This window comes from Balaenoptera borealis (genome assembly GCF_965194805.1).
Source record: "Balaenoptera borealis genome assembly, chromosome: 1".
Lineage (NCBI taxonomy): Eukaryota > Metazoa > Chordata > Mammalia > Artiodactyla > Balaenopteridae > Balaenoptera > Balaenoptera borealis.
The window spans coordinates 162,353,740-162,368,439 of NC_138860.1; the positions used below are offsets into that span (position 1 = coordinate 162,353,740).

General features: G+C 41.6%; 1 protein-coding gene across 14 annotated transcripts in view; it reads right to left on the reverse strand.

Moving 5' to 3' along the window:
- MACF1 (microtubule actin crosslinking factor 1) overlaps window positions 1-14,700 on the reverse strand; it is a 346,247-nt gene that overhangs the window by 107,912 nt on the left and 223,635 nt on the right. For 11 of the 14 annotated variants that reach the window (XM_082387384.1, XM_082387376.1, XM_082387386.1 and 8 more), the window contains exons 40-48: window positions 11,349-11,582; window positions 8,929-9,078; window positions 7,767-8,000; window positions 6,470-6,673; window positions 3,705-4,223; window positions 2,731-2,907; window positions 2,354-2,477; window positions 1,335-1,543; window positions 637-954 (exon numbers count right to left, since the gene is read on the reverse strand). In XM_082387384.1, coding sequence (XP_082243510.1) covers window positions 637-954; window positions 1,335-1,543; window positions 2,354-2,477; window positions 2,731-2,907; window positions 3,705-4,223; window positions 6,470-6,673; window positions 7,767-8,000; window positions 8,929-9,078; window positions 11,349-11,582 — 2,169 coding nt within the window. The remainder of the gene's footprint in view (window positions 1-636; window positions 955-1,334; window positions 1,544-2,353; window positions 2,478-2,730; window positions 2,908-3,704; window positions 4,224-6,469; window positions 6,674-7,766; window positions 8,001-8,928; window positions 9,079-11,348; window positions 11,583-14,700) is intronic. The other 3 variants (XM_082387379.1, XM_082387380.1, XM_082387378.1) reach the window with 1 other exon arrangement.

Consider the following 14,700-nt stretch of genomic DNA (forward strand, 5'->3'; position numbering starts at 1 on the left):
AAACCCAAGGCAGCGATGTGGGAATACAGCAATGTTGAGGTGCTACAGGTGGGAATGTGGGCAGGTGCAGCCATTCTGGAGCTCAAGTTAGCTACTACTTGGTCAAATTAAGTACAGGCAGGTACTATGACCCAGCAATTCTGCTCCTGGATATACATCTATATCTACGGGAGGTAATAACTCTTCACCAAAGATTTTCAGCTCTGCACCTACTAGATATATGGTAGGATTACATTTCTCCACCCCCTTGAAAGTCAGCTATGGTCATGTGAAACTTGCTTTGACTAATAAAATGTAAATGGATATGATATGTCCTCTTTCCCTTGCAGTAGTAATCATGAAAACATATGTCAGGATGAAGTTTCCATCAACTTGAAAGACTGAGTGACCTTGATGAGCTAAGTGTTCCTGCTGATCTGGGTTGAACATGTAATATGAGTGAAAAATAAATCTAGGCTGTGTTCTTAAAAAATGAACAAACAATATCTAGCTTACAGGATGGCTGTGAGAACTCTTTAAGACAATGCAGGTAAAGTTTCCAGTACACTGACTGACATATTATGTGTTCAGTAAATATATTTTTTTCCTTGCCTTTCTTTCCCCTTTATTCTGCCCATCTGGCAGATATATCCTCACCTGGATCTGCTGGAAGAAATGTGCAATATCTTGATCTGGCTGATTCCCAGAGGCCAGCAACCGACTTTTGTTTTCCATGAATCGCTGCAGCTTATCAGAGAGATGCTCAAACATCTCTGCCTGGGGCAGAAGCTTCTTTAGGGAGCTCTCCTTTTCTTGCTGCTGTAGCCGGAGCTGTTCGAAGCGCTGGCTCACCTCGGCCAGTTTGCCCTGCAGCACTGCGGCCGAGGTGCTGTCTGCTGTCTCCGTGAATCGGGTCACCATCTCACGCGTGGCCTCCAAGCTGCTCTTCTGCCGAGCAATGTCCTGCTTCAATTTCTGTCATCAAGAACATGTCTGTCAGCTCCTGGCTCACTTATTCTAGGATATCTGAGCCACAAACTAATAAGCTTCTAGTAACTACATGCTCACCTCCTCAAGGAGGGTTGGAGGATTGCAACTGAACCTTCAGAATACCATCAATACCCTTAGTTCTCCACCCCATGCCACCAGTGACTTTGCCATCACCACTTTTCCTCAAGCTTACCAATGGTTTGGAAATTGGGTAGACAAACCTTTACATGGATTAGTCAATAATTCTAAGTCTTATTAGATGATTCATGGAAATGAATTCTTTTCCTGATACTTTTTCAAAATGATGTCATTATGGAACATGGCAAATATACCCTCTATGCTAACTCTTGGGGCACAGGTCTCACCATGTTAGTGGCCAGGGCTTCTTGGATGACTCCTGATGACAGCGGTGCCACCTTCTCCTCTTCCAGGTTATTTTCAACTTCACTGATGGACTGCAACAAGCTGTCCAGGCTTTCTTGGACACTCTGAGACTGGGCAATGGCTTTCTGCAGCACAGCAGAGCGCTCTGCCAAGCTACTGGAGAGGCTTTGGAAATGGCTGAGTATGGAATCTGGAAATTCAAGGCCATGAGAAGAGAGAGTGGGGACAATTTTTGTGTTGCACTTGAAAAAGAAAACGTATTTAAATTGTACATGTTAGTTATAATAACAACAGAAATCAAGACAAACAGAAAGAATAAGCCTAAATACATCATTATTTGAACCAAATTCAAGAAGCATTATATATTTAGCACCTACTAAGTGCCAGAAATTGTGCTCGAATCTGATGACTAAAGATTATTATGATAAAGTCCCTGCCTTCTACAAACCTTAAAACTCAAAAAGAGAGCATAGGTAGTGGAAGGCACATCAACTAACCATAATAATAAAATCATAAGTGCTATATTGGTACTAGGAGTACTGTACTAGAGAAACCCGAAGGAAGAATGACTATTTCTTATCTTTTACTTCTTCTTGGGGGTCGGGGCGGGGGTGGTGTCAGGACTTTACAAAGGAAGTAACTTCCCGGTTACATCTTGAAGCATAAGCAAGATTTCATCATGTATGGTAAGGACTCAATAAATGTTAGCAGCTAAGCAATAGGAAAAACTTCAGGGGTATAGTAATGAGGAAATGACTTGGGAAAGGAAAGAAGTCGGGTGTGGCTAGAAGGCGAGTGCCTGGGGAAAAGAGGTTGAAGTCAGACCATGAAGGCCTCGTATGGTGTAAGAATAAAGTTCATTAGACGGTGAGCTATTCGTGCTTATATCCACAGCCCCTAGCTAGCACCACAGATACTTGTACAACACAATGTGATATGTTACAGAACAGAGGCACATACTAGGAATTAGGGGAACGCTCTGGCTATTGCTGCTTCATACCTGTAGTTTCTTGAACACGCTTGTGGTCTGGGGCTGGCTCCCCTTCAATTTCCATGAGGTCATGAGCTACTTTTCGGAGCTTTTCTACAGGTACTTGATGCTCAGCCAATTCCTCCTGCAACTGCTGCTTGTCCATGAAAAAGGACACAAGAAAACCATCACAGTGCATAGTCAAAGCTGGTTCTAGGGGTCGAGAGCTACTGAGCAGCTTTACAGAATAATTCTGTTTATACATAGCCACAGACATCAGAATAAAGTATTTAGGAATCATATGTTGTCCAAGGCATCCCAACCACTGCCTTTAACCTATGCAAGCATCTGCTTTGCTTTGAAGCTACTCTAAGCCATGCAGTACAACAGCTTGTGTATTGGCTCACCTTTGTGGTCACAAGCTGCTGTTGCAGGACCCCAGGGTCAGAGGCGACAGTTTCTGAGAGGAGCTTCGCCACATTGGCCTCACAAGCTTTCATCCAGGCCTGCAGGCTTTCGGCACTGCTCTGGAACTGCTGATACTGGCCCAGCAGCAAGTTCAGGTGAGCGCCCAGTCGTGTACACTGTGCCATAAGAAAAAAAAAAAAAAAAAGGGAAAGCAGACTTAAGTGGGTCAGGCCAAAGGCAGCAGCTTCCCAGGCACAGTCCAAAGAGGTCTGGCTATGTTACAGGGAACTGACTGTAACTACGGTTAAGGTTAGTGTGGGCCCCCACAGATAGATGGTAGCAACCATTTTCTGTAAGTGGGGTGTGACTGTTTGATCCATACTATCCACCCCCACTTTATTATATACCTGGGAAGATTTAGTTGTATGACAAGCCACCAAAGAAATATACATCAGGTTGCAGGCAAAGGTGGGGACTGAGAGGTACAAAACGTGTTCCTTTTGGGGGGTGAAAGATGTTGGCAAAAAGCACAAGACAAGTAAGAAGAACTGACTGGATTCTATATCTTGGGAGCTAAAGGGAGTTCTTTGATAGGGAGGAAGATAAGGATTTACCCTAGATGTTCTGTCCAGGAATAAAGACTGTATATTTCGTTTAAGTCTCCCTGTGCTCTGTCTCTTGGGAGGCCATGGCTGCTGGTCAGGACACAGGGAGGTGAGCACTTCCACCTTCACCACTGCAGTGAGACATACCCCTGGATATTGCTCAGATCAGGCATGAGCCCCTGGGCCTCTATATTTTGCAATTTTTCAGAACTCATAAACACTCATAACTCATTCTACCCATGGTCAATCTACAAATCAGCTTGTTCACTGTGTCTGAGGTTCTTACTGTAAGCCCCAGAAACCACCCACAGTTGTGTGAGGGCTGCCATGACTGTTTCACCAGGGGCTGCCAGGAACCTCTCCTCTACCTTTGAATGGAGAGCACTGTATCTTTCTGCTGCATCCTTCAGCTTGTCCTTCACTAAGGTTCCAGCTGCTGATGGTTCTTTGCCTTCCTCAAGGCCATTTTCTGTGTCCAAGACTTTCTGTCCTGAGATAGTCACAAATCTCAAGTCTCCTTTGTGGGAAATTACATCCTCTGAGAAGCTCCCCTGTCGCTTTAGTAGGGCGGGAAGGGCCTCGGGGCTGCTGTCTCGCTTGTGCATATTCTCCAGCTCTTTCTCAGACCGTTCCAGCCAGTTTTCAAACTCTCGATGATCCTGCAGAAACTTCTGCAGCTCATCCCGTAGTGTCTGCACCCGCTTCAGTTCTGCCTCTGACTGGGCCAGGGAAGTCACATACTGCCCCTTTAGTTCTCCGAGCTTTTCTTGCAGCATCTGCTGCTCCTCGGGTGTGAGATTGTGGCCATGCTGGTCCAGGAACGTCTGAGCAGACTGGGTGGCCAGGATGAAATTTTGCTGCTGAGACAGCAATTCTTGGTGACGAGCCTGGCAAAAATCCCCCCAAACAAAGGACAATCAGTAGGGACACCACAATAACTTGTTTATGTCTACAGCTAGAAGTAGGGAGAGATCTCAATATGTCACTTTTCCAGCTGCTCAGAAATCATCAATATCTCTCACTCTCTATGCATTATGCCATCTGCTAATCCCAGATGAACTGACTCATCTAGGATCTGACAGTTTCCATGTATTATCTCATAATACTCGTGCCACCATCTGCAGTGTAGGCCGACCATGTAATTCCCATATCAAGGATTGGATAAGTGAATACCAAAAAGGTGTTGTATGGCTTGACTAAGGTCATGCAGATAGTTAAGGGACAAATTGTGACTTGAACCTGACTCTCTTCACTAAACTACCCCGGATCTAAGAGAAGGTACAAATGGCCAACTAAAACTACCCACACTGATGGAAGGAGACAGTAAGTTGGATAAGTCATACATATGACAGCATAAAACCTGCAAATGCTAAGCTGTGAAATATGTCATTCACATATCCTTGAAGACTGTCCCTACTAGAAAAAATGTTGGAAAATTAATTCTTTAAATAAACAATTTGTATATTAGTGAGAATAAACTGTATTTCTGGATAGTATAGGTAATATGTACGTTTTATTTGTATGTGTTATGTCTATATACAGACATGTAGACCTTTTTTCTGTTTCAGTGGAACATAAGTTCTTTTAGGACAGTTGTGGTTGCTTGGTTTTGTTCCTAAAATGTTCTTCCTGAGTCTAACAGAAGTCACCGGGAGCTCAGTTAAGTGTTCTTAGCTATCTATACTGTTTATGCAACTCCCTAGAGAAGGACAACAGCAACCTGATAGCTTCAGCTTCCGACGTCATCTCAGCGAAGCTGGGGTGACAAATATATCCTGCTCAAAGAGACAGAAAGGGGCAGTACTACAGCTTGTCTGTATACTGCCCAGATGTCCCCACTCTCATCCACCCACAGGTAAGACAGTGTCCTTCCTAGGTGGAGCTGCCAGCAAGCAGTATCAGGAAGCCCCTGTGACAGCAGGACCATTTCTGCTCTGTGCCAAGACTGCCATGGCTTTAGGGTACACGCTACAATGGATCTTCCAAGCACAGAAGTAGCATGCAAGAGGCAGAAATCCTATGAATACAAAATAAGGCAATGGCCCACACAGGCTGTTCAACAGAAGCATTTCAGCTAAACCAATTTTGTATGCTATAAAGGTATCACTAACATATGTGATCCGTGTGTTTTCTAAGTTCCCTAAATATGTAATAGTCTTTCAATCATGTAATACAATATGCCTGCATATGTCAGTTAATGTCTTGGAGATGGTGGATCTGGCTGGTTCACTGGTTTATCTCCAATACCTGTCATGCATCAGGCCCTCAATATTTGCTGAATGAATAGATGAGTAGAGATGAGTAAGAAATAGTTTCCTGAGGGCAGCAGGGAACTATTAAAAGGGTTAAGCAGGGACACAGCATCTTAAAAAGATCACTTAGTAGTGTGGGAATGGATTGGAGGGTAAAAGCCAAGAGGCAAGGAGACCAGTTGAAGTTACTATAACACAAGTGAGAGCTGATAGTAGTCTGAAATGCAATAATATCTCGATGGAGATAAAAACATGTGGATGACTTTAAAAGAGCTATAAGAAGCGTGGGATTTGATGACTGATTCAATATGGGAGAGTGAGGGAAGGAAAGGAATCTAGGATGATGTTTAGTCCAGGCAAGTAAGTGGGAATATAGGAAGGAGTACATGTTCAATGGGGGAGGGGTATTTTAGAAAATAGGAGGTCTATTTCTCAGGTTGAGGTGCTTGTGGTTCCAAGTTGCAAATAGGCAGATGGATTTATACACTGGTTTGAAGCTCAGGGCAGGCATCTGGGCTGGAGACAAATATATACATGGAAACCACTAGTACAAATGGGAAGTGAAGTGTCATGGGTGGATGAGATTACCCAAGGAAAATATATTCTGAAGACAAGAAGAGGCCTAGGCTACAACCTGGAAGCGTATCAGTATTTCAAAAGCTGGCCAGAGGAAAGGGAGGAGGATTATCAGGGCAGATAGTGCTATGGAAACAAGGGAGAAACTATTTCAAGGGGAGTGGTCAAGACTGTCAAGGCTGCTGAGAAATCAAAGAAGATATGAACTGAGAAGTGCTCACTGGATTTAGGGCAGGAGGTTATGGTGACTTGCCCAGGGCAGCAGAGATTCACCCAGCATTGTAAGAACAAGCTAACATGCTCACCTTCAACTTCTCACATTGCTTGCCCAGCGTCTCTGGGGCTTGGTTCACCCCCATGTGACCATCAGTGGTATCCAAGGCTCCTTTCTCCAGGTTATCTCCTGAGAGCTGCTCCATCTGTCCACCCAATGATCCCACTGAAGTCAGCCAATCCAAGAGAGCATCGATCTTACTCCTGTTCTCTTCCAGTTCCTTTGCTGCTTTACTCTGAAAGCCACAGGGGGAGTCTAGTGAGAAGGCCTTAGATACTCAGCTATCAGCCAAAGGGGTTAAGTAAAAGGGAAGACATTTAGGCTTTAAAAAAAAAAAAAAAAAAAAGAAGAGGCTCTAAGGCTGGGTATAAGCAGTCTTTGCACCCACAAAGAAAAATAAGCATCTTCTAAATCTGTTGAAGAATAATTATTTAAAACAATCCCTAAATTTGATCTACATCTCACTGCTTTTAATAAAGGAGCAGGAGGGCGGCAAATCCCAGGATTTGAAAGGGCTTTGTTAAGAGATGATTTAGTCCTGGCACCTCCAAGCTTTATGGAATCCTTTCTAGGTACGCAGAAGTTATACACTGCCTTGGTAGGATAAAAAATATCACAGTCACACTCAATTACCTGTCTGTTTTTCCTTAAGGAAAATGCAGACTACTCCCAGCATTTTCTCTGCCAAGTAGAGCACTGAATTCTGAAACTTGTCTCTCAAATTCTATTTTCTGACTCTTCAAGTACTTTAATAAAACAGGTTATGCCAAGTGATATATTCATGTATTTCAGAATTCATCTTCAGGTAACTTACTTCTCTTTCCACATTCTCTACCTCCCTCATTAGTGTACAAGTTCACAGCCAGAAAAAGAACTTTGATTCAATAAGCCAGTGCTGAGTGGGATGCAGAAGACCATGAGACTTTACCTTCTTTTAGGTTTATCCCAGTGCCATGACTTCCCACTGAAACTATAGTGGCAGCTTGAGGATAGCCTGTGGCCCATTAAGACTGCCCAGGTATTTTCATTAGTACCCTTGGATCACCAGTCCAGATTCATGTTAGAAATATGTCATTTGCTTTTTCCCCAAGGATGATGATGATGGTGATGATTTGGAATATGAATTTACTACCAACTACTCCTAACTTAAAGTCCTTCAGGATGTTTCTTATAAAAATAAATATTGACTCACAGATCTGCTCCTGAATTAACCCTTTTTTGTGATTCTATGCTCTCTGTAAAGCAGTTTCCCTTCATTACCTTTTATTTGTGTAGGTACCAAAATTTTCTTTTTTGAAAAACACCAAGCATCATAGCAGTCTGGTTACCTTTTCAGTCTCCTGCTGTAAGGCTGAGGTCACCACTTCCTCCAGCTCCTTCTGGGCCAGCTTCAACCTTTCCTGGAGAGCCTCATACTGTTCCTTAGCCTGATGAAGTTTTTCCCGGAGAGCTGTCAACTCATGGGGGCTCAGCTTAGTTTGGTTCTCTTCCAGGAACCCTTCAGCGTCTTTGACAACACTGGCAAATGAGGTGGCATGATTCTGAATGTCATCCTGTAAATCCTTAACACATGAAAACAGGATGGCAGAGGCTTCAACTTTAGAACTTCTAAGACCTCTCAACAGCATGAAGATGAATGACTAGGATGACATTATCTGCAATTGACGTATGTCCCTGAGTATAATTTGCTTAAGGTTTATGCCTAAACCAATGGAGATAATAAAATTTTAAATGCTTTTTAATTAAGAAACTTTTTTAATATTTAATTTTCTAAGTAAAATTTAAATTTAAATTTCTAAGAAGATTTTTAGTGAAGACAAAAAAGGAGACTGCCCACAAACATGATTTTTATTCTGCAATGAGTTATCCTCAAAGAGATCATTCTTCTATAAAGAAGAGTTGACAACAGGATTCTAGCGGAGTTGAGGCCTGGTTGGTCCTTTATAACTTTCTTGGTTATCGCTCCTTAATCCTAATGTAGCCTATAAGGCCCAGAGTGATCTGGGTCCTACCCTCCAGACTCATCATTCACTAATCTTCCTTTTTTTCTTCGCAGTCCAATTGAACTAGCTTTCTTTCAGCTCTTGAATACATTGTGCTCGACCCCATTCCCACCTCCAGACTGATGTACAGGCCTCTGCCTGGCAATTTTCTTCTTCCTCCCACACTTTCATGCATCAACCCCTACGTACCCTCTGTTTCTCAGTTTAAGTGACACTTCTTTAAGGTAATCTTGATATCCAAGTCAAGATTGGGTCTCTCTGTTATATGTTCTCATGTAACTTTTCCTTTATAGATATAATACTGAATAAATCATATGTTCATTTTTGTGATTATTTGTGCAATGTCTGTCTCTTCCACTACACTGTAAGCTTCATGAGAGCAGGGACGTTTACCATTATGTTATTGGCACTAAGCACTGTGCCTGGCACATAGCAAGCCTTTATAAATACTTGAAGGAATGAAAAAAATGAGTTAGCTCTTACTGACCTTCAAGTCACTTTGGTTCTTCTGCAAAGCAGGGAGATCCTGCTGGGTGGCTCTACCTTGATGGCCAGCCAATGCTCTTTCTGCCTGTCCTACCCAGTTGCAAAGATCCTCCAATTTCTGGTGACAGGTATTTTGTTGTTTCTGCAGGGTCTAATTAAAATGCAAAGGGGCCAAGAGACAATTAATGATTCTCATTTTATAAATACAAGATAACTCTCTGAAATGTAAAATAGGAAGGTTATATCTCAAGGATGGAAAAGTTGGTGGGAGACTAGAGGAGGAAAAGGCACAGAAATCATATTCAGAAAGCTCCCCTCAATTGGATCGTCTGTTAATCTTGGGCTATGGTCGGGATTATAATCAGCGGTGATTTGGGGTGAGAACGCTCCCAGGTTTTGGTCTGGAAGCTCCTTTGCCAGACTGCTGTTATTATCCTTGGAAATGGAGAACAGAGAGCCCAGATGCTTAAAATCCACAGATGATATTGGTGGTAATAATAAATTAGCGGTTCTGATCAATTCTACTGGAACTGGATGATACACTATATGTTAAGTCATAATATGGAAAATTAGAAGGACTAGACTAGGAGTAAAAATCAAGAAACTGGATAATTTATAAGCTAATTGAGTTTCTTAGTAATTGAGCTGATTTTATATAAATCAAATATCTCACAAATGCAGACACCCATTAAATGGAATGATTACATGCCAGGCATGAAGGGCTTGGCTATTCTGAGGAGAAGGGAACTGCCCCAGAATAGCAACGGGCTCAGTCCTTCAGGTGTCTATACCATTACCCAAGAGAAAAGCCAGCCCAAGGGGAGGAGGGAGTACACTTCTGTGCCTGATCCTTTCTCCAGACCTCTCAGTCGCATGACACTGAAGCACCTGATTGAGCAATTGAGCATGATGTGTTCTCCTGACCATCCTTCTAGAACCGTTTTCCACCAGTTTCTACCTTCTGATGGTGTTTTAGTCACCTGCACTTACAAACAGGTGCCCAAATTGGCCCTCTCTCCCCCTCTTTAGGACAAATAGAAGGGCTCTGGAAGAGAACTCCTAAGAGTTCTTCAGCTGTAAAACAGGATCTTCATGGGTTAGGATGGGTGCAGACTGAATCTGAAAAAAGCAAAGCAAACAAGTTAACACACAGACATACACATGCATTCAGGGCAAATATAGAGAGAAGCAGAGCATTTCTGACAATAACAAGGTTAATAAACATTGTGGAATTAATTACACGCTTAGAGAGAATGTTCACATGCAACTGTATCACCTTCTGCAGCTCAGGAGCCTATCCTGGATGTGGGCTGTGTCCCTGGATGTGGGTCTGGTGGCCCAGACCAATGCTATTTCGTTAATTATCCATAAGCTACACCAGGCTATATAAATTCCCAAGTGAGGACACTGCAAATTTCCAGATATGGAAGGTAACCTAACATATTTCATTAGTATTTTACTTCAAATTCAATACAGCTGAAACAACTAAGCAGTAATAAGGGACATAGAGACTTGACTTTAAGCCTTTAATATCCTTTAAGCCTGACTCAAAAGCTCAATTCTACTTTGCACAATATTTAATAAAAGAGACCCTGAGACAGTTTTGCTGGTGACAAGGACAATTCTAGTATCATCTTGCTGAATTCCAACTTATTATTCAAACAGCAGAAATGGCATAAGCATCATTCTTGGTATTATAAGGTTATGATGTTACCATTAATGCAATTATGTTGAGTCCTGCAAGAAAAGGCTTGTGATAGAAGGTGGTGAGATGATTAGTTGCTTCCCCCCACCCCCCAAAATGTATCAAGAGTGCCTCTACACACAGTTTTCCAATAACTGAATAAGCACTGGGCACAACAGTGTAAAGAACGGTGCTAGAAAATAATAATTTCAAATGTGCTTAAAAATTAATATGATTCTGATAAACATCTTTTTGTCAGCTGTTTGAAGGTGGTCAAGGAATCTTACTGTTAATCATTTGAAAAGCCCCAGAATAAAACTGATTTCAGGACCATTCTTCTCAAGAGCTCAGAATACCTAAATGTTCCTAACAGTCCTCAAGAGAATGCTGAGGGAGAGAGTAGGAGAAATAAGGGCTAGGGATCAAAATTTTCATCTGAAAGTCAGAGACAATGAGACACAGTGACAGTAGAGTCTCACTAAAAAGAAAACACTTGCACATGCATACACATGTAAACACACATATTCTCTCTCACACACACACACACATAAAACCAAAAACACGGCAAGAAAAACAGCCAGAATAGCTGCCTCCTGGACCAGAACCAAACTGGCCTGAACCAATCAAAACTGGTAAACGCAGGCTCCTGGAATCATGACAAACGGAGTCTGGCCAGAAAACCCAAAGATAGAGGACATCCAGAGACCAACTGAGCCCAGCTTCTGGTTCAGCCTGACCTTAAGCCGGGCTGCCTGCTCCATCTGTTGAAGACGGCCCCGCAAGGCATCCACCTGGGCTGCGGTCCGCGCCACATGGTCCTGGAAGGACCTCTGCAGTTCATTCAGAAGCCTTAGCATCTGTCGGTTCTGCTGAGGAGGCAAGTCCTGGGCGTGCTCAGAGATAAAGAACTGAATATCAAAGGCAAGTGCATCCAGCTGAGATTTCCTTTCAGCCATGGGCTGTTTCAAATCCTAAGGTAAGTGGGGAAAGGAAGAAAAAGAAAAAAGAAAAGAAACTTCTTATTCTCTATAGAAGCAGAAGCTGTTGGTTCTAATCAAAGAATCAACATGATCAAACAGAGGTTAATTTCTTGCATTTTTATAATTGACACTGATAATTTCTAGGGCCAAACCGAAGTCTCTCTCACTTCTGGCCTCTCCAAACCCCTCGCATATTACAGTTAGGTTTCCTTTACTAGCCCTTGATTTCTAAATGCACTAAGCTTTCAATTATTTATAATACCAGAATTACAGTACAGCTAATCCCAGGTGTCTGTGAAAAAATGTATTTTTTTAAGTTTTGGAAAGTATAACATGATTGGTCTGAGATATATCTGTCTAATTGTATTTCCTTAGATTCAAATACCTATTTGTATTTGTCTAGCCCTGAGTACCTGGTAGGCCAGAAGTGAGAAAATATTCAATTTATTTTTGGTTCACTGAAATTTGACTTTTAGAGTAAATAATGTTGCTTACATATTTTAAAACTGTAAAGGATTACAGTCAGACTTTCTTATATAATAGTTATATTGCTTCTTTAAAGCAGTAGAAAACTGCCTAAACACTAGAATTTATCTGTTTTCAGACAATTAAAAAGCATGCAATTTTCCCACAAACATTTAGTGATCATCAACTATGTTATACTGGATGCAATAAAGAACATAAAAACAAGTAAGATATCTACCCGTCTATCACTTTGAAATTGAGCGTAGTCAGCAATCTTGAAAAGCAGGCTGGGAGAAGGGCTTCTTGGATATTTATCACAAGACTATACTTCCTTCATGTGTGAACACATGGATTTGGGAAACTGTCACTAGGAAAATGAGGCTTAGGCTGTGGCTCTCTTTCTATAACAGAATTTGTGTAAGTTATAACTAGGCAAGGATCCCAATGCATGAGATGCTCTGTTTTCATATCTCGTACTGTATCTTAGAAATTTTTCTCACCCTTGCTTCTTTTAGTACTCTGCCCGTGAACAGATAAAGTATGCTACTCACTCCTCCAATGGTATATTTGGATAAAAGGCTATGAAAGAAGGCAGGCCAACTCTTGCAAGATAAAGAGGGACGAGGTTGCATACAAGGAAGCCTGACCACAGACAACATTTAGGTCTGTGTCTCCTAAGACTGGGGAAAATGAAGAGGATGGAATAGGATGGAACATCTCTAGTTCTGCTCTGACTTTAGAAAGAGTTTTAGGAGAGGAATATCTATAGCAGAGCGTGGATAAACCAATGTGAGTATTATCTGATATTACCTTAAGTATAACCAAAAGAAACAACAATGTTGAAGGTGGGGATGGGGGGAGAATCCTCGGCTCATATGTATCTCAGAATCTTTAACTTTCTCTCACTGACTTATAAAAAGAATCAAGTAACTTGGAGTTTAACAAGAAGAAAACCATCTCTCGAGATCAGAGGTCGGCAATCTACAGTCCCTGAGCCAAATCTGCCTGACACCTGTTTTTGTAAATAAAGTTTTATTGTAACATGTCCACAACCATTTGTTTATGTACTGTCTATGGCTGCTTTCATGTTTCAACAGCAGAGCTGAATGGCTGCCACAGAAACAGGTCACCTGCAAGGCCTAAAATATTTACTATCTAACCCTTTATAGAAAAAGTTTGCAAACCCATGCTCTAGATCACTGATCAAAGCTGGTGTGTGACAGGAAAACACAGGCAGAACACTCTGTGACATAAATCACAGCAAGATCCTTTTTGACCCACCTCCTAGAGAAATGGAAATAAAAACAAAAATAAACAAATGGGACCTAATGAAACTTAAAAGCTTTTGCACAGCAAAGGAAACCATAAACAAGATGAAAAGACAACCCTCAGAATGGGAGAAAATATTTGCTAACAAAGCAACTGACAAAGGATTAATCTCCAAAATATACAGCTCATGCCGCTCAATATCAAAAAAACAAACAACCCAATCCAAAAATGGGCAGAAGACCTAACTAAATAGACATTTCTCCATGGAAGATATACAGATTGCCAACAAACACATGAAAGAATGCTCAACATTACTAATCATTAGAAAAACGCAAATCAAAACTACAGTGAGGTAATCACCTCACACTAGTCAGAATGGCCATCATCAAAAATTCTACAAACAATAAATGCTGGCGAGGGTATGGAGAAAAGGGAACCCTCTTGCACTGTTGGTGGGAATGTAAATTGATACAGCCACTACGGAGAACAGTATGGAGGTTCCTTAAAAAACTAAAAATAGAACTACCATATGACCCAGCAATCCCACTACTGGGCATATACCCTGTGAAAACCATAATTCAAAAATAGTCATGTACCACAATGTTCATTGCAGCTCTATTTACAACAGCCAAGACACGGAAGCAACCTAAGTGTCCATCGACAGATGAATGGATAAAGAAGATATGGCACATATATACAATGGAATATTACTCAGCCATAAAAAGAAACAAAATTGAACTATTTGTAGTGAGGTGGATGGACCTAGAGACTGTCATACAGAGTGAAGTAAGTCAGAAAGAGAAAAACAAATACCGTATGCTAACACATATATATGGAATCTTAAAAAAACAAAAAAATGGTTCTGAGGAACCTAGGGGCAGGACAGGAATAAAGACGCAGATGTAGAGAATGGATTTGAGGACACGGGGAGGGGGAAGGGTAAGCTGAGATGAAGTGAAAGAGTGACATTGACATATATACACTACCAAATGTAAAACAGATAGCTAGTGGGAAGCAGCTGCATAGTACAGGGAGATCAGCTCAGTGCTTTGTGACCACCTAGAGGGGTCGGATAGGGAGGGTGGGAGGGAGACGCAAGAGGGAGGGGATATGGGGATATATGTATACGTTAGCTGACCTCACTTTGTTATACAGCAGAAACTAACACAACAATGTAAAGCAATTATACTCCAATAAAGATGTTAAAAAATAATAATAATAATAATTTAAAAAATACTGGTGTGTGTGCACCAAGGGGGGAAAGCAGGGGGTGGGGGTGGGATGAATTGGGAGATTGGGATTGACATATATACACTAATAAGTATAAAATAGATAACTAATAAGAACCTGCTGTATAAAAAAAATTAAATAAAAT